Below are 22,889 nucleotides of genomic sequence, written 5' to 3'. Positions count from 1 at the left end.
AATGCAACACAAAAGTCCACTTGAGTTTATATGTAACTTAGAGATTATTTCATCAGACACATGGATTCGTTCAGCAGAAGGGAGTGGCAGCCTGGTTATGAGATTGGGCATGTAATAATGAATGCCCATTTTGCCCGCAGCATGCCGATATGAGAAGGGGGTGTGGAGTGAGTGCTCATCACAAAACCAAATGACACGGAGTGACAACTTAAAGGCTAACAGCGACCCCTCATGTGAACAGAGTCGACAGATCACTAAGAAGTGTAAAAATAAGGGAGCTAAGAACAACAAAGGTAACATCCACCCAGTACCCTCCAAGGAGATAGTTACACATAGGTCTCATGTGTCATAAGGGTTTCACTAAAAATAAAAAAGGGAAGCTGCATGTTCTTAAGGCACTGTCATCTTGTCCTGAAGTTTGTTAATTTAAGCATGACTGATGCATGCACCACCAGGCCTGAATGTTTCCCTGTCATATTGCTACTGGTAAGTACAAATTATGTATAATCACATTGAGTTAGGTGTAGCTAACTGTTGGCACACTAGATGTTATATGTGGAATAAGACAATTTTACACAATCTTCTCAGGCAATCAGCAGTGTTGATACAAAATAAAACTCTGTAAAATCAGAGACAGTCTTTTTCTCTATAATCAAGAAATAAGGGATACAAATCGTTATATACAAACAAAATACTTGAAATTGGTTTTGGCAGCTGGAGTTCAGTGAATAACTTGGTTTAGAAGACCTTAAAGGATCTCACAGTGGGAACATCCAAAGGTTTCCTGTTTGCCCAATCATCTCCCACTCCCAGGTATTTAAAATCCTCCCTAATTCCCAACATTCACTCTAAATATGACAACTGCAGTGTTTGCCAAAATGTTGAAAAAACTTTAACTGACATGGTATATCCCACAGACCAAATTGAACCAAGCCCTTGTTGGTTAAGAACTAGCTAAATGGAGAGCAGTAACAATCTGTTAAAGTCGAGAGATTTATTCCATACTGATGCAGCAGTTCACCCGAGAAAACTGCATTGCATTTATCTCTCAGAAAAACTTCATATTGTGTGTATCCGTGTGCACGCGCACATGCTTGTGTGTGATTCTACAAACTTAAATTCAAGTGTGTGAAATTTCATCACCATTGTCATCATCATTACCACTGCAGTGATCATAATTATGCTGAAAACCTATTATATCCCTATCATAAATCTCATTTTTCAAAGTTAAAATCAGCTGGCCCTTCCCAGGTACATAACTCTTATCAACAGTTTATTGCCAGATACTTACTGTGCTAGCCTAAATCATAGCACTAATTGTTATACTGGTGTTGTTCCATTTATATATGGCAGTCCATTAAAACCATTATCATACAGAATAGATTGTTAAAACCCTCATACTGTGAGGCTGCCGGCCAGACTTTAACTCTGGGGTTTCATAGTTTAGCAGTATACTACTGCGCTGCACAGCCAGCTGGAATACATGTATGCCTGGACACACTGCCATTGGACCTTTCAATGTCATATTATAGTTAAATTTAGTATTTAAATAGAAGTCGCAGTGTCTTAACTTTTCTATTCCTCAGGTGGACGACGCAACCGAGAGTAATCCAGACGAGTAAGGGTCCAGAACCATGTTAACATTATTCAAGCTTATTGCAAGAGTAAACATTTCATCATACTTCCAAGTACAGATTTTACAATTCTCATCAGCATGCAAGCAGCCAATCAGTGCAGTGACGCTACAGACATGAAGCCAGGAGAGAATATTTCCGACAGTAAGAATATGGAAAATTCATGAAATGTTAGGAACCTGATTTGTTCACCACACTTTTAATATAAAACCATTTCCTATAGTCACTAGGACTTTTGGAAAATGTTTGTATGTTCATCACCTTTATATTCTACTCCAGCTGTTGAAAATACATATGTGGGACAGGACCCAGAAAATGGACTAACTTAATTACCAGTATCATGAGTTTAGCAAGTGTTGTGAAACAGTCAGCAGAGATCCAGCCCATTTGAGTTCCACCTTGCACCAAGTCACATACCATTTGTGTGTAGATTGGTCTAGAGAAGGAATTTTGAATGTTTACAGAATGTGTGCATTTATCTTACTGTATTAGGAATACTACATTGAAGCAGTCTGCTGTGGTTTTTTAACTTGTAATATACATACCAGTCATCCACAACAATGATGATTGTTAACCCTTCAACCATGACCTAACCCTACCAACCACTGCATCCACAAGAAGACTTTTTTCATGCTGCTGTTTCTCGAGTACATGGTTTAAAGAACTTACGATGTCATGCATGCTGTGGGATGTATGGTTTGGTGGGTGACCTAAAATATCACACATACTTAAGATGTTGATAAACCAAACACTATTCATTATTTGTTGATAATATACAGGCTACCCATTTTTAATCATACCCAAAGTTTATTAAAATAATACACAACTTTATTACACTAATTAGAAGATGTATATTATTATAATAAAAGTCATGTTGTACATATAAAGTAGAAGACAATTTATAAATAAGTCTGTCACTGAGTGAAACAATTAAATGTATCATAAAATATTAATTTCTTTTATTTAAAAATGTTATGAGCATATACAATTTAAGGATAGTCATAATGTAAGGTTGGTTTTAGTATCTTCAGTGATATAGGTTTTATCCCATGATGCATAGGAATTTTGAAAATGTTGGACTATCCACATGAATATGGAGGCCAGACAGACAGGTCATACTTTTCACACTAGGAATAAAGAACACATCCACACTATACAAAATAATGAAAGTAACTCACACGAGGCACAGCATATTCTGGACAGGTAGCTTAGTCAGTATAGTGACAGACTACAGACTTGATGACCAGGGTTCGATCATTAGCAGGGGCAGAAGATATTTCCTCTAACCTCTGTGTCCAGACTGACTCTGGGGCCCACCCAGCCTCCTATCCAATGGGTACCAGGGTCCTTTCTTAGGGATAAAGCACAGCTGGGGTGTGACACTGACCATATGTCACCCTATATCTGGCTGGATGATCGTTCACCTCTGCTTATGCATGTGAACGTGAGGCCAGCAGCCAGCTAGTCGGCTTTGGCTCTCAGAGGGCTGTTACGCCACGGGAAAAATAACAAAAAACTGACATCACATAAGGAGGAAAAAAGCAAGATAAACACAAATACCTCAAAAGATTTTTAAAATACCACACTTATTTAGCTAGTAACCAAAGTTACATATAAATGACATGCACAGTGAAAATCATAAACCCATCTTTGAGACACTAAACCAACTATAAACAAGACAGCAATACATAGTCCACTTTATGACCTATATACACTACTTAACCTGTAGTGCACATAAATAGTCTTTATGGCTATAAACACCAGGTACTTTCACAGTCTGTACAACCAAGAATAATATTACTATATAGGATAATTCAAAGCTCTAGCACAATACTTATTGATGTTGTTGAGATTATTTGGAGAAGAAAATATAAATATCTTTGTTCAGATTTGCCACCATTTCCATGTCATACCATTTTTATGTTGATGTCACTCATTTTCTTTGTGGATTCGACAGCGGTTTCACACAAAGAATTTGTGGAAGTGCAGTCGATATTGCTGTGAGGCACATGTTCAGGTGGTGGGAGGGCATTGCAAACATCTGTTGTCGTTGTGATTTTATCCTGTGTATTACATTAAATGCACTGGCAAATCCCAACTGCACACACAGAGAAGTACTTAAAAAGAAGTACTATGAAGTGACAACTGAAAAATGAAAGAAAGGGTAGAATTTCTATCTTGAAGATACATAATCATGATGAGTTCAACCTACAACACTGAAGATATAACAACCACACACAAGAATTATTCTAAACATTGTGTGTGCATGTGTGAGTATATCTAAATTCTAACAGGATCTTTAGATGTATTAAGATTAATATTCATATGATAAATTTTATTGCATTTTACTCTATAAGAACCTTATTTACAAATTATGTTCTATATAGTACCTATGATAAAACTTTATCAGAATAATATTCATTTGATAATAAGTATAATAAATCTTCATCTTGAACACTGTATAAAACAAAATCCTGATTTTAACAAATGTTGAAACATGTAGCCTGCATGTAAAGCACACATTTGTTTGGTTTGTTAATAATAACTGTTGTATGTTGTGAGTGACTGGTGTTTGCATACTACAACTTATTGTTTTAATAATTTGCAAATGTGTAAAGTGTTTTTAAAAATACGACTTACAAAGAATCCTATTAGATAAAAATTCAGTAGCTCTTCTTAATCCCAAGTTTTAATTTGCCATATTTTTAAGTGCTATCAAGTAAATGTTTGCTGTGTATCTGTGGAACTTTTAACAATTTTAAGGAGTAAAAAAATCCATCAAAAGGTCATCACTATTTTGTAGTTAAATTGTGTCTCCCCTCCCCCTCCCCCAAGATTCATGTTGTAATATGTAATATGCCTGGTAGAATATCCTGGCTAGAAATCCATACGTAGCATAGTATTCTGTGCTGCAGCGCTATCCTGTAAAATGGATTACACTAACACAGGAGCAGAAATATGAATCTGGGGATTTAACATTTCACTGTGGATACAGAGCAAGAATAAAATCTTTAAAATGATATTGCACTGTGAGGACATCACATTGAAATGTCTCAGTTTCTGTACTTCTCATGCACTGCGGCACATGTAACACTCTACAGTGTATTATCATAATCATATAGGGGGTCAAATATGGAGTACAAAGTGTTTTGAAGGATTGTAATTGTAACAAAAAATACAGTAAAATAAAGATGCCCTTTTAAAGCTGGTTACAGGATTTTATTACTATTATTATTCCAATACAATTCCATGAAACACAGTGCTTCTTGAGAAGCTGACAGTCACTCAGTTTTTCAAGAAATTTCCCACATTTTATAAAACCTGGAGGTTCCTTTCCATGCCACTGGACCCTATCGTAAACCAGAAGAACACTGTCTGCACCCTTACAATCCATTTTCATAAGCTATTTGTAATGAGTACAAATATGCAGGTTATCAGACTTATCAACATACAATATCTCATACCTTTTAAGTTTGTATTATATATTGCCAGCAATCTTATATAATTAAAGAAGATTGTTTGGGTTTTAAATGATATGCTTTAGATGTTGTATTTAAGATATGTTTAATATTTCAACACTGCAACTAGTTACATTACAGATCTTGCTTACAGAGAGCAAACATAATGAATGGACATGTGACAGTTACCACAATTTTATAAACATTAATGTTCATCTTTATGCCAACAGATGCAGGGCTCAAAGAACTTTAAAGGTTTTGGAATATACTTAGTGACACCAATTTAACCTGTACATTTTCGTACAAAAACTACAGTGTTAATTAAATGTCAATATGAGTCACTTTAGTTTTTACAAAAGTTTCATTCACTTTTAAGTGTTTTAAAAACTACTCTTTAGGGCTAAAAGCAGCTCATGACAGTATGACTTACATCCTTTGACAAACTTTCATTAAACTTAATATATGGCATTTCTGTTATATGTGAGTTTAATGCACTTTAAATCATAGAAAGAAAGAAATATGTGATGCACTGTGGTCAAAATCATAATAATCAAAATGTATGGACTTGATACCAACCACTGCCACTAGTCTAAAATAAAAAGAAATCAATAGATTCATCATAAAAAAACAAAGTTCTGGTATCTGTATTTTCTCAATTTGATGGCTTGCCCCACACCCTGCTTCTTATGGTCTAAGGTATGGATCTACATCTATCTAGTGTAAATCAAATGTACTCAAACAGTGGATAATGCAGAATATAATAATGCCAGTAACTATAATGAATCAACCATTGTCACACCCCTTTAGAGAGTAATTATGATTATCATGAATAATGAATTTGAAAAATGTGTGGAAAGAGAAGACTACAGCCTATTTTAGGTACCTTCTTAGCATCCTAACAGTTTGAAGAAAACCACAAAAACCTTGTTCAGAATAGCATGGAAATGAGCTGAGATTTGAATCTGCAATCTGCAAAATATGAAGCAGAATGCCTACTCATTACACCATGGTATTTGTTCCAATTACAGTCTCTTCAGCTTTCTGGTGTCTGTTCACCTGGAGGAATGAGTGGAAAATTAACATTTGTAGTGGGAAAGTTCATAAGGTGCAGCTCAGTTTCTTCCTATTACAATAAAGATGACATTCAATTTAATATGTAACTTTCCAGCATGAGAATCTTGTACTTAACCCATATTTTGCACTTATCTAAAATTACAAAGAGATAAGTAGATAATCAGAACTGACTTACATTTGACTGAAACCTACAGAATACAAGAAATCCTGGCTGAGATGGCTGCATTATGGTGTATGTCTGTGCTGCTTGGAGCCATTGTTGCCTCCCATTATGAATCTGTAGAAGCCAGCATCTTAAGATATAATCCAACATGGGAGAGTCTGGACTCCAGGCCTTTACCTCAGTGGTATGACGATGCAAAGTTTGGAATCTTCATACATTGGGGAGTCTTCTCTGTGCCAAGCTTTGGTTCTGAGTGGTTCTGGAACAGCTGGAAAGGTAATACTGAAAGTTGAACACTAAGTGCATTTAATAAAAAGAATTAATAAGCATTTCTATACATATCTTAACAAACTACATGAATTCAGTTCTTGATTTTAAATAAAATCATATGCAATAACATTTGATGATACAGACTAATGGTTTTTGAACTGTACTTAGCTGTGCCCACTTCCTTCAACCTGCTCTGTTATAATTAGTGGACATCACTCCTGAAGGTAAACTTCTGGAAGTTGAAACATGCTAGGTTATCGGTAAATTTTAAATTCACTTCTTGCTGTAATTCAATGCTTAGTTGATACATATATGTTACAATGGCTTGCAAACTATTATAAAATATATTTTTAAACTTTAGTTTCAGCAGAGTGGTAATATACAAATTAAATACAAGACTTTGAGAAAGATGTATGTTCACAGAACACAAGCTATTCTCAAAATCCATGGCATGATTTTAATTACAACTTAGGGTCAGTGAAAGGATAATGCTGATAAGACAACCCAGTACTTTGACCTTTGTTATCTAAACTACACACCAAACTATCTGTTTGGGGATTGTGGCAGAAGTCATATATAACTAAGAATGAGTTCAGCATGGTTGTGGCTGTCAGTTACTGAACTTCTACTGCTGGCTGTATCTTCAAAGAATTCCATTAGAAATGAAATTTTTACAGTAACCAACTTACAAAATGTACAAACTAATATTACAAAATACACTCCTACATGGGACAGTCTTGATTCCAGACCTCTGCCTCAGTGGTATGATGAAGCTAAAATTGGAATATTCATCCACTGGGGTGTATTTTCAGTGCCAAGTTTTGGTTCTGAATGGTTCTGGAAGGAGTGGAAAGGTAGTAACTGATATTATATTGAATTGTTATTATTATTATTATTTACACTTACTTTGACCACAAATAGTATTGTGCCACTTAAGCATGAAGAACCAGGACATTTTTATATTCTCTTCTTAAAGAAGATAAGTTTACAGATTTTGAACTGTTAGTGTATATCAGTCATGGAAGCGCCTTTTATATTACTACACTAATACAACAGGATTTAGTTAAGCTCTGTATGCTGCAAGGTTACTTTTATGGTCATCTAAGGTACTGACTGAGAAAGAGTGTGGGTTTAATTTTTAAGCTGTCTGCCCTTTATATACAGCTCTGTACTAAGCAATATTTCATTATCTCAATTTTAGACAAAAAGCTGTCACAATATGTGGACTTCATGAAGAAGAATTATCCTCCGGGTTTCACTTACCAGGATTTTGCACATGACTTCACAGCAGAGTTTTACAACCCTGATGAGTGGGCAGAAATCTTTCAGAGCTCAGGAGCAAAGTATAGTATTTCATCATATACTGCAACACCGGATAATAAACGGTGGGAAAGCATGATGTAAAAAGGCATATGCAAAGCACTGTCATCTTGGCAAGAAACCACACCAATTACAAGTTATTCTAATGGAAGATACAAGAATATAGAGTAAACAATTAAGAAAAGTCATTAAAATTATTGTTCCTCCACATATTGTTACAAGTCATCTATGTTCCACTTTCTAGGAAGCAAGAACACTGTTAAGTGTTTCTTTTTATATTAATAAAATACAAAAAGAAATTACGGTAAACGGTGCAGCACAATATTTGTTTCTAAATTTGGTTATAAACTTTTTTCTTCTTCTGAAATACAAATTGCGTGGAGTTGACATCAACCAGTCACTAGCCTCTAAAATAAAATAAATAAAATATGTTAATATAATAATCATCTGAACACAGGAGAGACATACCTGCATTTTCTGAATGTGGATGTACTGTTCTCTGTCTTGTCTTACACCCTGAAGATGGAGGCAGTAAACACATCTGAATCGTTAGTTATTTCTACCAGAACAGTCGGTGCAATATCCCAGAAAGCATTGATCTTCATACTTGTTGCCATGAGAACTTGAAACCTTACTCACTACACATTTTTACAATAAGAAACAACGCATTAATGTACAAACACTTAACACATCATTGTAAGCAAATGGAAATATTATGCTTTGGGGACATACCAGAACCTTGGTTTCCATTTAGTTCTTTTAATAAGGAACATTTTATCTCATCTGGGCCAAATTTAACCTAACCCTCTTTTCTGTAATATCAGAGATTTATGCTTAATAATTTTCTTTAAGCATGTCATTCTGATAAGTGTGCATTCATAGGATTGCTGTGTATAAACGTTTGATTTATAATATGCAAACATGATGGAAATTAACGTCATCTTTTTAGGAAAATATTATATGATAGAGCACTTATTATTCATGTTAGACAGACTGTTTCAGATGTGGTGAGGAGGTGGAAGGTATTAAAGTGAGTTACCAAGAGTCTTTGATACAGTACATTTATTATCCATGTCAAAAATAATTTTACAAAGAACACAGAGTGAAAAATATAAAGTATCAAGGCTAGAAGCATGTATTATAGGGTAGAAATATTTTCTAAACTATTCTTCCACAACTGCTCATCCCTTTTCGATCTATCTAGTACTGTATTACAGGTATGTGGTGCTAACCAGCAAACATCATGAAGGCTACACCTTGTGGCCATCGAAGACAGCTTTCAGTTGGAATGCTGTGGATGTAGGTCCACACAGGGATTTACTGGGTGAGACTACATTGCTTGGCATAAACATGGTTCCATGCTCACTGTACTGACACATGACTTGAATTGAGGTAGAACAGAGCAGAATGCAGCCCATTTGCTTTAGGCCTGTAATGTTTATTTCAAGATGGCATGTTAATCTAATATAAAATTGTGCACAAACTATCTTAACTAACACAACAAGCTACATAGATATTGTTCAATGAAACTCTGCTTCCACCATTACCTGACTCTAGTACGGAAATAGACAATGGAATCTTCACTTAGTGTTTTTATGGAATACATTACTCTTAATGGTGAATAATCTGTTAAAACAACAAATACCAGAGCTGTCGGCAGTAAATTTTCAAAATTCAAAAGCACAGGAATAAACATCTTTATGAGCTTTCTGAATGTGGCTTTTTCCTCTTTTCAACAAAAGTATTATCTTGGTGGGGGGGGGGGGGTAATTCACTTTACCAATCACTTATGTATATTGCATTCTACACTACTGGATTACAAAGATGGAGAAGACAGCCTTTCATGAAATTTCATTGCTAGTAAATACTGTGGCTATGCATGAAATGCTTATCACAGTTCAGAGTCAGAACAACAGTGTAACAAAAAGTAAACTGTTAATGTTGTACTAGAACTGTATGTATGTTGTATGTCACAGGGGAACTGTCACATTCCATTCAAGCAAAGACAGACCTGAAGTTTGGAATATATCACTCTTTGTATGAGTGGTTCAACCCAATGTATCTACAGGATAAGGAAAACAATTTCACTACACAGCTATTTGTGAAACAGAAGACCATTCCAGAGTTGTATGAACTGGTATGCATTACTGAGTGTTCCAAAAAAATTAAATAATCCTTGTGTAACTTTTTATATTACACACATTTCACAATTTGAACTGACAGAAAGAGGTCTCTGACTGAAATCAAATTTGTGTCACATACCTCATAAAATCACTCTGCACGTATGGCAATATTAGTGTATGGGTCAGAATTACTGCCATTTCTCACTCATTACCATTCATATGAACTATGGTCACAATTTTGCAGGTGCAGAACTACCACCCAGACATAATCTGGTCGGATGGTGAATGGGAAGCAACAGATGAATACTGGACATCCAAGGAATTCATTGCTTGGTTATACAATGACAGCCCAGTAAAGGACACAGTTGTAGTCAATGATCGCTGGGGAAAAGGTGATGTTGGCAAGCATGGTGACTACTACACTTATTCTGATCGTTACAATCCAGGTATTTAACACTGTTCAGTTTCCTCACACAAGATGTTATGACAAGGTCTTCAGTAGATTTAACTGGAAATATTATTCCTTCACCACAAGTTCATGTTTTCAGGAGTGTTACAGCCACATAAATGGGAGAACTGCATGACAATTGACAAAGAATCATGGGGCTTTCGCAGAAATGCCAGGCTGTCAGATTACCTTACAATAAAAGAACTTGTTCAGACACTGGCTGAGACTGTCAGCTGTGGAGGTATGCTTACAAATCAGAAAATAATTATATTTGACAAAAATCATATCTACAGGTGTTAAAAAAACCATAACAGAAATAACATATGAATCAAAAATCACCATCAAAAATGGACACCTCAAGTTTGAATCCACTTTAGCAGCTGATATCCAGGGCTTGTCAAAAAGCTAGTAAATTACTAAAGAATTGTTACTGAATTATTTACGATCAGGGCAACAATTTAGGAAAAATATTACTAAACCAATACTATTATTTTTTACCTCTTTTTGAAGAAACATGTATGATATATTGTAGTTTATACTACTGAGCTTTAAAAGTGTCAGTTTTATTAAGGCAATTTCTCCAACAAACATATACGGAGATAACACAGAAATACTGGCATATCGTAACTTGTTAAGTGCAAAGACAGATAATTTGTAAATAAAGTGATATATTAAACATCCACATTCTATTCTAATGTATAAGGTAATCTCTTGATGAATGTTGGACCTACCAAGGATGGGGTCATTGATCCAATTTATGAAGAACGCCTCAGAGGTATGGGTGCCTGGCTTAAAATCAATGGAGAGGCCATATATTCCAGCAGACCCTGGACTTACCAAAATGACACTCTCACTTCTGGAGTGTGGTGAGTACAAATACATTTTCAGTGTTAAGCCTCTGCATACACTACAGTGGAATTTATTTGTATATGATCTTTATAAGAGTCATGATTGTACAACACTGAAACCAAACGTTACGGTCGAGTGGTTAACACACATACTTTGTATTCGGGAGGTCCTGGGTTCAAAACTTGGCCCAGACACCGGCTATCCATAATGGGGATTTTCGTGGTTTACCTCAGTTTTTCCACGCAAATGACAGGATAGAACCGCAAATTAGGCCATGATCGCTTCCTTCCACATCCTTTCCAAATCATCCTCTCATTCAACGCTATATAGTCTGAGCTACTGAAAAAGTGTTGTTAAATACACAAAAAAATTGCAACACTGTAAACAGCACAAAGTGGTTAGTGGTGGCAACACAAGTTAGGAAAATACCTGTTATCAACCACAATAACCAGTCTACTGGCATTTAATTAGTCACACAAGAAAAGAAATTCCAGTCTCTTATGGTGAGTCATTATACAATCAAAAGACATACATATATAGGAAGGTTAATATGAAGATATGCAAACTCTGTTACTCAAATGTTTCGTTTGAAATATGGAAGTCAAAATTCATCATATTATAGTACTACTATATTTAATCCACCTTCTGTTTTTAAAATATGCATATGAACTTTGTGGACAGCAAAAGTATTCAAAGGGAATAACTGTGAACCACAATACCTTATCACATTATTCTAAACTACTTTTACTACACATTTTAGTCAGACTGAAGTTTCACAAGTTACATAAGGGTAGGGCTGTAATCATGTTTCAACTGTAAATGTTATATACCATTAAATCAGATGGGAATATAATCATGAATGGGAAGTACATAATGGTTGTAGGAATTGGTGTCTTTGGTATATCTGAAGGCACAACAGTTCTATGCAGGTCAAAAAACTTCTTTCACAGGCCAGATACACCACTACTTCAACATATGATCTTGTGGTTAGCATATAAGTTTAATGTTCGAAATGTTCTGGATGTGATCTTGAACACTGCCAATAATATAAATAATAAAAACAAAACATGCAAGTATAATGCCAGCCAGTCACATGAAAACAAGAGTACAGTCACTTCCCAAAACATAAAATGTAAGAAATATACATAAAATAATGGACAATATCCAAAATAATTATAGTGTAATGACTTAATCATTATCACAAACTATTAGGAAATATTTCCAACAGTCATGTTCAAAAGCACAACTTTTCATGTTGGCAGGTACACAAAGAGTGGCAGTAACGATGTTAGTACTGTTGTGTATGCCATTGTACTGAACTGGCCAATACTTGGAAACCTTAAACTACGCTCACCACAGCTGGTCAAGGAATCCACAATCACTCTTCTGGGATACAGTCAAGATTTACAGGTACAGAACTGAAAACCTCAGAAAGCTTACATATAAGTCCACAGCATAGGATTTTCCAGAATAGATGTTCTGCTTTTCAAGAAATTTCCTGCTCTCATCAAATCAAGTTCTATCATCATCTTAAAAAAATGTACCCCTCTACCGTGTACATGTCAGTAAAGTAACATTTGCATATACTTACTGAGGAGTACTTCTTTTTAAAGAGAAAGTATTGTCAAACTTGGAGGAAAAGAAATGAAAATTCTAAGGTCTGAGGACTAGGATGTCAGGTCATGCATGACTTCTTTCCATCAGTAACTATCCCAGTATACCCTGCGTTTCTGTAAGAAACATGAAAAATCTTGAATTTAAGTCAACACCTTTCTAAGTACACAAAACACAACTACTGTTATCATAATTTGCATTTATTTAGAATAAAAATAAAACAGGATTTCCCACTTGGCATCTGTAATCACAAAAATACCATCAGGAAACATGGTCATCCAGTATGTAATGTTCTTTAGTCATATTAAAGAAAAAACCTCATTAAATGTAGCACTTACTTTGCTGAAAGTTTGATAAAGAATCTGAAAGCAACAAAAACTGAGTATATGTTCTGGATATTGAATGTTTGGACAGGTGAGATATGTTATATACCAGTGGGTGAGAAGTATACATTGACCATTTGATCAAGTTTTCTATTCAGTGTTAACTTGAATGTAAATGAATTTTCATTCTTTGAGAAAAACTTGATATGATACACATAGCTATACAGCTCAACCCATAACGGACATATGATTACTGTGTTGTATTCACACCTACTATCCTTTCTATAATTACTAATCAACAGCTGTACTGAGTTTACATGGAATTAAAATTCTTTACAGTGGGTGTCCAGAGATGGTATTCAGGTACAGCTCCCAGACAAAGCTGCTGTTGCAAGTGAATTGGCTTGGGTACTCAAGATAACAAATGTGACAAACTAAGGCTGTATCAGAAGACAAATACATTACAATTCTATTAGGTACAAAGAGTAATTCAATTTGAAATAGAATTTAATAAAATAATCTTACTAAATTTATCACAGTATATGTGGACATAGTCATACATATTTATTCAATATAATGTGGTATATATAACCTACAGCAATTTGTATTCCCTTTCATACATAAAATAAAGAATGACAGTCAATTCAAATACCTAATGGAAGACTAAAGAATTATACAATTATTTTTGGTCTTTTATTGTGCTAATTGTTCTGTTGTACTTAATCCTCACACTTTTTAATTTGGGGGGGGATGTGTGATGGAGATGTGTTAGATCTGTAATACATTTTCAAGAACTAAATCAACTCTTTACCTTACATAGGCTCAACCAATATATATATATGTGTGTGTGTTCATATGGGAAGCTGTTGTATCCAAGAAGAGCCCTAACGGGAGGGAAAATAAAAATAAATGAAGTTCTGCATCAGTCATCATCTTTTGGTAGCTTCTTGACATTCACTGTTCTCACTTATCATATTTTCATATTTTAACTAGTACATGCCCATAAAGTTTTAATTTTCTTCAATTTATTTTTCAAAATTTGCTCTTAATAATTATATTGTATGGTTAATAATTAATGTAAGTATATTCAGTTAGATCACCAAGTATTACATGCAGAGTACAGATGATATGAGGCCATACAAACAGATAAAACAACAAACAGGGGTATTTTCCCCACGTACAACAGCTTCATGTATAACAATTAAAGGTTACAAAATAATTTTTGTTTTCATTCGTAAAATAGATAGAAATTGGCATCTTCAGTCCTTTTTTCAAGTTCTGGATCATAATATCCAGTGAAAAAATAATATTGCTGAAGTATAAAGATACAATACTGTTATTTATTATTAAAATACCTTACATTCAACAGTCATAGCATCATGTTCACTTTACCAGAGAATGCATGTAAACATGAGAGGAATCTTTGCTTCTACAGTTGAGCCACTTCATACAGATAAGCTCCAAGCAACTTAGTCTGTAACAAACAATATATATGACATGTTTTAATTAGCCTGACTAGCTTCTTAGGTACACCAAATTCAAGCAAAATATTGTAAAGAACTTCTCTTTTAACTGAGTCATATGCTTTCTTTAAGTTATACATAGTTGATGGACTGTTCCATTGTAATTACACTTTTTCTCTAGTATCTGGCAAATGTAGAAAATGTGAACAGTTGTAGATCTAATGATGGAACCCACACTAATTATCCCCAATAATCTCACTAGCATATGGAATCAGCCTCGCCAGAAGAATGTTGGATAAGATGATGGATGACAGCATTCATAAGTATAATTAAATAAAGAAATATGTGGAGATGTCCAAAGCAACAGCAACAGATTTGGAATAGGCAAAAACTGGGGTCCCAAAAGCATGAGGCATTATGTGTTGGCTCTACACTACATTAATAATAACAACAAGTAGACTACAAAAGTTTCCATTTCTTTTGAAAACAAAATTGACCAAAATATCAGGACAGCTCCTCTGAAATATCTGTCAATTTCCATGAGACTACATAGTGCAACGACCCAGATGACCATCTTCAAATTCTCAAAGGCTTCCAATATCATCATACAGGTAATTTTCACCATATAAAATTAAGAATCATGCAAAATTTGTAAATAATGGCTGGAATGTTACTGACATGAAATCAAAAACACTTCACACAGCCACTGCTCGATTGTTCACAAAAATTACCATAACAAAAGATGCTTTAAATATCTAACATTAAACATTAGGATTCTGTATAAAACAATGTTGACATTACTTCCACCTTAAAGTTTGGAATCATTAATGGCAGGAATATGAAGAATGTGATAGCTTATCTACCTCTAATATTACTATGAAGTTTTATGAAAACAGTCACTTCATTAAAACATTATTGGGGGAAACACAGACAGCATGCTCACCCTACGAGGATATATCTGCATTATGAAATCAGCTTAAATCCGAACATGTTCTCCAACATCCCTACATATCACTCAACACATGTATATTTTCATATATGAGAAGCAGAAACATTACCCCTTCTATGTAGTTCCGAATATCAATTTTCTCATTTTGGGAATGGGCACCATCATCTCCAGAACCTAAAGGCAACAGGATTACACTCCTTCCAGTCATTTCCTACAAAAGAAAACAAATTCAAAGTGCAAATTGAAGTAATATTAAGAGGGTGACACAACAAGGGATTTATAACTGAATACTACCTTCCTACCTGAAAAGTAAGGGTAACAGGAATTGAGCCTCCTTCTCTGGTAAAGTCTGGGTCAACACCATACACATGTTTGGTTGCTTTGCGGCCTGCCACGTAGTTTGGGCCATCAGGATCTGATAGCCAGGGACGGCCTCCGTGATACATATATGCCTACAACAGTGACCAGCAATCATGTTTGTATTAGCACATATGTCTTCCAGATACAAACATGCACATATGTGGTTACACATGTATATTGAACACACACACACACATTAAGAATACAACCAACCAAGAGATGTGTAAAATGTTATTTCTGTAATGCACCACATCCATCCCTGATTAAGCAGATACAGTCAGTCTCCAAAATGTTAAAATATTTACTGCACATAAATATGGCAGATTGCTTAAAAATAATTAATTACATTTAAGTGCAATGACAATTACATATGTTTAGTGTCTTTATATCTTATTTCCAATTATGCTCTCAGAATTAACTTTGTCAGCAAGCACTGCTCACTTTTCTAGACACAACAAAATTGGCTTGACCAAAGTACTTCGGTAGATGGGAGAATAACATTAAAATGAATCATGAAGAAAAAAAGTTTGAAGAAGCAGAGTGGATTCATCTGGCTCAGGATAGTGTCAAATGGTAGAGTCCTGTAAACACAGTAAAGCTTCATGCACTATGAAAGGTAGAGAATTTCTTGACCAAGAAGTAACAATTTTCAGTCATGATGCATTTCTTGTCATAGCTGTTACATTAATGGCTTTCCACTGTAGTTAACAATTGCTACCAGTCTTTTTACAAATAGTAGAGTAACAGAAGCAATACACATACCTTCATTTTGTTAGTGCTACCCCTAACTTTCCACTGCTTGTTCAAGTAGGCCACAACTACCTGTTCCACTTTCTCTGGTGTCTGATTTGGAACAATGCGGATTGAAAACTTTCCAATGACCTTTCTTGGTATTACAGTTTTGCAGCCTGGTTCACTAAATGCTCCCTCAATACCATGAAGTGACAATGACGGATACCGCCAACGGTGTTGAAGTAACTTTACCTTAAAAAACAAAGAAAAAACTTCTGATGATAGAGACAAAGAGTGTCTCTGAAACAATGGATTACTGCTCCATCTTGGCATGACTTGTGAAAGCTTCATGTCATAAAAAAAATTCACTTGCCATTTTGAATTTTATAAACAGTAACAACTCAAAATGTATATTTAATAACTGAAGGCCAATGTTTTACTAAATTGTGCATTTATGATTTAGACCAAATGGTGGCTATTTTATGTTCCTCAAACTACTACATGAAATAAGTAACAAATGAGCATCATATTCAGACCAAATTAGCTTGTTCTCACCAAATATATTTATCTGCACCATGTTTTTATACTTTAACATCTGTAACATCAAGAGCTGTTTGATTATGTATAATGAGAAAATTATCTTCTAGGCTTTCGTGTTTACATTACCTGCAACACCATTCAGTGTATTTAGACTGAAGTTGTGAGGACTATTTTTCTGCATGACATTTCACATGTTACTGAGTAAAATTAAAAGCAAAAATATGTAATTATCACCACAGATATTTATGTTTAGGAAAATTAATACAATGTCAGATTAGAGAAGATAAATTTCATTACACTGATCAATGTTCTGTGACAAGCATTAATGTAAACAAAACCCTAAAAACAAATGATACAGTAGGGACCCCCGCCGAAAAGCGAAAATCGCCGAAAAGCGGATCTTTGCCTTTTTTCCAATTGCAAATGCATATCAAAGCCTAATACGATGTTTACACTATCATATAGTAAGTGCACAATAGCGCTAGGCCTAAAAAAACGATATGAAATAAAATGAATATCAGTAGTAGCTGTAAACAGACTGAATCAGTGACGAGAAAATGGCTCCGGACACACTTCTCTGACTCAGCTGTTAAGTGCGTGGGGCATATGCACACAATTGAAAAGCGCTGTATTAGCAGATCACCGAAAAGCGGGGCCCTACTGTACAGATTACGTTTTGTTTGCATCTTCATGTGCTCTCTACATGAAGTGGATACACTGAAAAAACATATTATTACAATAAACAGGGTAACCACTAATTAAGGATATAATTTAATATATTGTAATATCAAACCTTATCTTCTCTGTGCAACAGCTGCTGAGTTCCGATACCTGCTTTGTATTCTGCCACATCAAAATCTATGGTATCATATAAAGCTGCCTCCTTGGGTGTAACTTCCGCAACATCATCATGCAAACCAGTCACAAGAATCTTGCCATCCTTATCCACCAAGGTATTAAGGAGATGTACTAAGTCAGTCACTGCCTCAGGCCTACATACCAGCACACAAAATTAAAGAACTCCACTAAATCAGTCTATGGAGCAGATTTCTTGAGAAGCTGCCTATCTACTACAAACATACAAAACTGACAGAAATATGGGAAACAAAAATAAAATTAAACTTACACATTTCCACCAAAGGATCCACTATGAAGATCCCTACTAGCACATTCCACTTCAACTCCAAAATAACAAACACCACGCAATCCATACGTAATGCACGGCTTCTTAGTACCCAACCAGTAGTTATCTGAGATGCAAACATAATCCACATCGCTGAGAAATGTTTTTTGCTTCTTGGCAAGTAATTCATCCAGTCCTTCACTACCAGATTCTTCCATTCCTTCAAATACAAACTGGAAGGGGGAAAACATAATAACTCAGCAACCTTACACTATACACAATAGAGTGCAGATTTTTATTAGGCATTCTTTATGTTTTAGCATATGCGAAGAACATCTTAAGAGCTCATTCAATCAGTTCCCATTATAAGACCGAGATAGATTCAGCTTTCTCATATGACAGAAAACAGATTTTTGCAACCATCAGTTTGCCCGTCACTTGACACTGTCTCATATGGAAGCAAAAGAGACTACTGATATGGATACTCTTCTATTTCCACAAACTGTGTACGATGTTAATACTAATGGCTATAAGGCACATTAAAGAGACTAATACCTGCAAGGCATTCCGGAAATACAATATCTGTGGTCCAAACTTGCAGCAATAAAGGACAAACAATGACTACTATATGTGCAATTCATAAGAAGAGCACTCTGTGGACTTAAGCAATTATAAAGGGATCGGAGGAAAAAGATATATTTCTGCCAGGATTATAATTGTAAACATACAATTATAGAAGAACAGATATAATGTGACAGATTCCTAAATAATCATAGATATTGAGGAGGATGTAGAAAGTTCTCCAAGTGAATGTGAGTCCAACAACTTCTAAATTTTAAAGATACTGTGGCAGGATTTCTGCTATTTCAACATGTTATGAATTCCTATTTCACACAGTTTTGATAAAATTTCCATTTAATGAAATTAATTCAGAAATGTCTGATTGCAAATACCTTAACATTAACAGGTATGTCATGACCGGTGGCCTTAAACGCTTCTAGGGCATGAATCCAAGCAATAACTGGACCTTTGTCATCAGTTGTGCCTCGACCAAACAGTTTTTCATCCCTCTTAGTCATCTCAAAAGGTTCAGAGTCCCAGCCATCACTTTTTAATGCTGGTTGGACATCCAAGTGTCCATACACCAAAACAGTCTTCTTCTTTGAATCTTTTCCCAGAGTGCCAAGAAGGGCAGGTGGAAGTGGCAGCTCTCCTCCATCAGGTAGAACCTACAGATAAATCACACATTACATTAACTGATCCTCATAATGCAGCAATATAATATGTCAGTCACAATTATTTATGTGAATGTACATTATTGCATCTATAAACATTTTCCAAAAGACAGCAATGTATGCTGCTCATTATAAATTTTAACTGGAGGTGATAAGTTGCACTCAATATAAGTGTTGCAAGTAGATAAGAAAAATTTAATATATTAAAATCTGAGACCATGGCTAATCAACTACACAGATAACTGGGCCCCAGATAATTGAAGATCTACTGTTTTCTATCATCACATAGAAGCATGCCCTTTCCTGACCCGTCTGTGGAAACACTGAAGCTAATTAAGAAAACTGTTATTAAAAGGATCCCTGCTCTCTCATAACTGATAACTGAAAAATTGTAACAGTGTTCCCGAATAATTTATAAATACCATACTTAGGGATAACACACCTGTGTACCAAGTTCACAGAGTTCAACATCTGTGCCAAGTTTCTCGAGCCTGCTTTTAGTCCAATTTACCATTCTGATTATTTCATTCCTCTTATGTGGCCATGCTGACACTGATTCAATGGCAACCACTTCTTTTAAAGTTGCTATGTATTTGTCCTTGTTTTTACCAATATGGCTGTACAAAACAAAATTAAAATACATGAAATACAAGACTCCCTTTGCACTGGGAACACTTAATGACATTCATAATTCTTGCCCTTAGGCTTCTGAGGCTGGATTTTAATGTATAACTCAGTCTCAGGGATAAGCAACTTCAATTGTTCGACGCTTTCCACTTCAACACAACAATTTCCATCATCTGAGGGGTGAGTAAGAAATTTAAAAGTGTTGGAATTATATAGCATTAATAACAATTTGTGATGATAATGAATAAAAGCGAAGAGGAACTGGAAAGAAATTACTGGTAACCAATCTGAAACATTATTTCAATATATTCTGGAACCAAGCAGTACAACAATGAAAATTTGTTCTGTACTTTAATACCTGAAAAAAGACTTCACCTTTCACCCAGCAATAACAATCCTATAACTACCCACATAATATACTAAAAGGTTTTCTTCATTATTATTTCATTTCAAGTTCATGAGTTGCCTAGCTCAGAAAACTAACCACTGGCAGGTTCTTGACAACATAGTAATGTTCAATTCTAAAGGGTTTTGATGATGGTAGATTACACTTAAAATTATTCGTTGTCAGGACTTTTTCCATTGTCCAGTGACAGAGACTAGCTCTAAGGGACCCAACAGAGTAGGTACCTCTCACCTGAAGACGGAGACAGAACCAGCCTCCGAAACGCCGAGGGTTTTAAAGAATAGATGATGTACCTATGAGTTTCACAAAATGCAGGAAATTTCTTAGCAAGTTGGGTGACTCAAATTTCTATGTTCCAAGAAGTTAGTTTGAGTTCATGAGCTGTGTTCAAATTGTCATATTTATCAGCATCCTTGGTCAGCAAACACCATGTGTCATTTAATCATAAATCTTCTCTTCTTTAAGGAAAGTCTTTAAATGCAGTTAAAATAGGCATACCTCTGCTTGAAATGGGAGAAGTATTACATAAGTACTATAATGGGGAGGAAAAAACACATGCTAATCCACAAAACTTTAAGACATAGGGTCCAACACTTCGGCATATCTCTGTTTCATCTAGCAAATTCTGATTCAGTTCAAATATGCTACAACTGCTACATTCATCATTTTATCATTACAACACAGTAGCAAATATTGAGAATATCAAACACAGACTTTACGATTTACTGCCCCAACTTCAAAATAAAAAAATAAAATATTACTCACTTGAAAATATCCTTCAGTGTGTTTGGGAGTGCCATCTTTGCTTCTGATTACTTGCTTCGCCTATCCTGAACAAGATAATAAGAAAAAAACGTAACACTACAGCATATCTCCTTTGTAAACAGATACTGCTATAGTAAGATTATAATCTTATCTGTAAGTCACCACAGCTCCACAACTGAAAAGCAAACATAAATTCCTGAACTTCGTTCTCATTTTGCATATACTGCTACACTGTAATTAAATTCGTATTACATCTGTTAACAGTACGCACTCATATTCAGAAAGTGCCCCACACACAGCAAAAACCAAACTCCATTACAAATAAGCGAGCAAAAATATTGCAAACAACATAAATTCAATCGCTAATTAATAAAATACACGTAATTTTCGGAGACATACCTCTAACGAACATCCATTAACGTAAGTACATTCACCGAAACGATTACTCCTTCACCTTAAACAAGACATACCAACCACCACAAACAACTCACATTCGCAGAATAACCAGAGAAAGAAAACCAATACTATTATAGATCAACGCGGAGCCGTGCACATTGTCCTGCGCCCAGTGAGCAATTCTGAAGGAACACACATTGGAGACATCACAGTAGCCCAGTTGGTAAAAAGATTAATTACGGTTCAACATAAAAGATTCCTCTTCTCCTACTTCACCAACACCCGACGCCATTCAAGGCTATTAATATACCGTAGAAAAATTTCGTACCCCGATATAGTAAGTAATCTATGCCTCAATTGGATATGCGTATAACAATTTTCACATAACCTCTATCCATCAGTTGAACACTTCAACCAAATATGCTTATAAAATATTTGAAATTGGTTTAACGCACGGAAGGTAGCATCCATTCTAAGCCATTACTGTTCAAGGTCTAATAAATGGCACTGCTACAACCACACCCTCTACTGGAAAGGGCTAGGGCAGGTATGAAGGCCCCTTTCTAGCAGTTACAATATGAAACTATGAAGGCCTTTATATACTCGTTATAATAGGTAGGAATGGAGGATTCCATGATGCCCATGAAAAAGACAGGCATTGATGCCTGCATATAGCCATTATAATAAGCATGCAGGCAGACCTCTATTGTATCCATAGAAGGCAGGCATTGAGACCACTATATATACATTATAACAGACACGTAACAAGGTCCCTATACAGCCATTACAACAGACATGTATGAAGGCTTCCCTATGGACACTACCATAAGAAGACAACCAGGCCCCTCTATAGCCATTATAATAGGCCAGCACATAAGTCAGCCACACCACCAGCCAATTATAATGGCAAATGCAACATCATTGATGTCCTGGTGAAGAAGCCACTGACAATATGCCATCCTAACAGGTTTATCATGTTCTGCATCCCAGCAGAAGGTGATTGCTTTGAACAACAGC

General features: G+C 35.3%; 3 protein-coding genes across 6 annotated transcripts in view; 2 read left to right on the top strand and 1 right to left on the bottom strand.

Moving 5' to 3' along the window:
• LOC110827436 (uncharacterized) overlaps window positions 1-4,842 on the top strand; it is a 37,435-nt gene extending 32,593 nt beyond the window's left edge. The window contains exons 4-5 of the mRNA XM_087346730.1: window positions 141-293; window positions 1,587-4,842. Coding sequence (XP_087202856.1) covers window positions 141-293; window positions 1,587-1,609 — 176 coding nt within the window. The 3' untranslated portion in view covers window positions 1,610-4,842. The remainder of the gene's footprint in view (window positions 1-140; window positions 294-1,586) is intronic.
• Fuca (alpha-L-fucosidase) overlaps window positions 1-13,958 on the top strand; it is a 46,546-nt gene extending 32,588 nt beyond the window's left edge. Inside the window, exons 2-10 of one of the 2 annotated variants that reach the window (XM_022059102.2) lie at window positions 6,361-6,605; window positions 7,801-7,942; window positions 9,137-9,243; window positions 9,896-10,056; window positions 10,287-10,488; window positions 10,591-10,731; window positions 11,194-11,356; window positions 12,602-12,749; window positions 13,616-13,958. In XM_022059102.2, coding sequence (XP_021914794.2) covers window positions 6,383-6,605; window positions 7,801-7,942; window positions 9,137-9,243; window positions 9,896-10,056; window positions 10,287-10,488; window positions 10,591-10,731; window positions 11,194-11,356; window positions 12,602-12,749; window positions 13,616-13,714 — 1,386 coding nt within the window. In that variant the 5' untranslated portion in view covers window positions 6,361-6,382 and the 3' untranslated portion in view covers window positions 13,715-13,958. Of the gene's footprint in view, window positions 1-6,360; window positions 6,606-7,037; window positions 7,454-7,800; window positions 7,943-9,136; window positions 9,244-9,895; window positions 10,057-10,286; window positions 10,489-10,590; window positions 10,732-11,193; window positions 11,357-12,601; window positions 12,750-13,615 lie in introns of those variants that run through there. The other variant, XM_022059101.2, reaches the window with a different exon arrangement.
• On the bottom strand, window positions 13,133-22,311 carry Cndp2 (Cytosolic non-specific dipeptidase 2). 3 transcript variants are annotated; one of them, XM_087346715.1, is made up of 10 exons: window positions 22,113-22,311; window positions 21,477-21,541; window positions 20,121-20,295; window positions 19,397-19,672; window positions 18,447-18,676; window positions 18,114-18,312; window positions 16,811-17,032; window positions 15,991-16,140; window positions 15,798-15,899; window positions 13,133-14,750 (listed from the first exon to the last, which is right to left on the bottom strand). In XM_087346715.1, the coding sequence occupies exons 2-10, from the start codon at window positions 21,509-21,511 to the stop codon at window positions 14,706-14,708; spliced, it is 1,434 nt and encodes a 477-aa protein (XP_087202841.1). In that variant the 5' UTR covers window positions 21,512-21,541; window positions 22,113-22,311; the 3' UTR covers window positions 13,133-14,705. The 3 variants fall into 3 exon arrangements, with proteins under 3 accessions (XP_087202841.1, XP_021914791.1, XP_021914792.1); XM_022059099.2 differs by lacking the exon at window positions 22,113-22,311 and adding an exon at window positions 21,876-22,092 and having other exon boundaries at window positions 21,477-21,651; XM_022059100.2 differs by lacking the exon at window positions 22,113-22,311 and adding an exon at window positions 21,876-22,092.
• Between the last annotated feature and the right edge of the window lie 578 nt (window positions 22,312-22,889).

Source organism: Zootermopsis nevadensis, unplaced genomic scaffold (assembly GCF_977971745.1).
Source record: "Zootermopsis nevadensis isolate Lab colony 2312 unplaced genomic scaffold, Znev_1.0 Znev_ptg000010l, whole genome shotgun sequence".
NCBI classification, from domain to species: Eukaryota; Metazoa; Arthropoda; class Insecta; order Blattodea; family Termopsidae; genus Zootermopsis; species Zootermopsis nevadensis.
The sequence above is the reverse complement of the archived record's forward strand: the minus strand, read 5'-3'. Positions and strand labels throughout refer to the sequence as shown.

What these genes read in the sequence shown, in the direction of transcription:
- Cndp2 (XM_087346715.1), bottom strand. Translation starts at nt 21,511, where the DNA reads ATGGCACTCCCAAACACACTGAAGGATATTTTCAA. An exon ending in CTGTTACCCTTACTTTTCAG is followed by an intron (nt 15,900 to 15,990) that starts GTAGGAAGGTAG and finishes TTTCTTTTGTAG; the next exon opens with GAAATGACTGGAAGGAGTGT. An exon ending in TTCGGAACTACATAGAAGGG is followed by an intron (nt 14,751 to 15,797) that starts GTAATGTTTCTG and finishes TGTTTGTTACAG; the next exon opens with ACTAAGTTGCTTGGAGCTTA.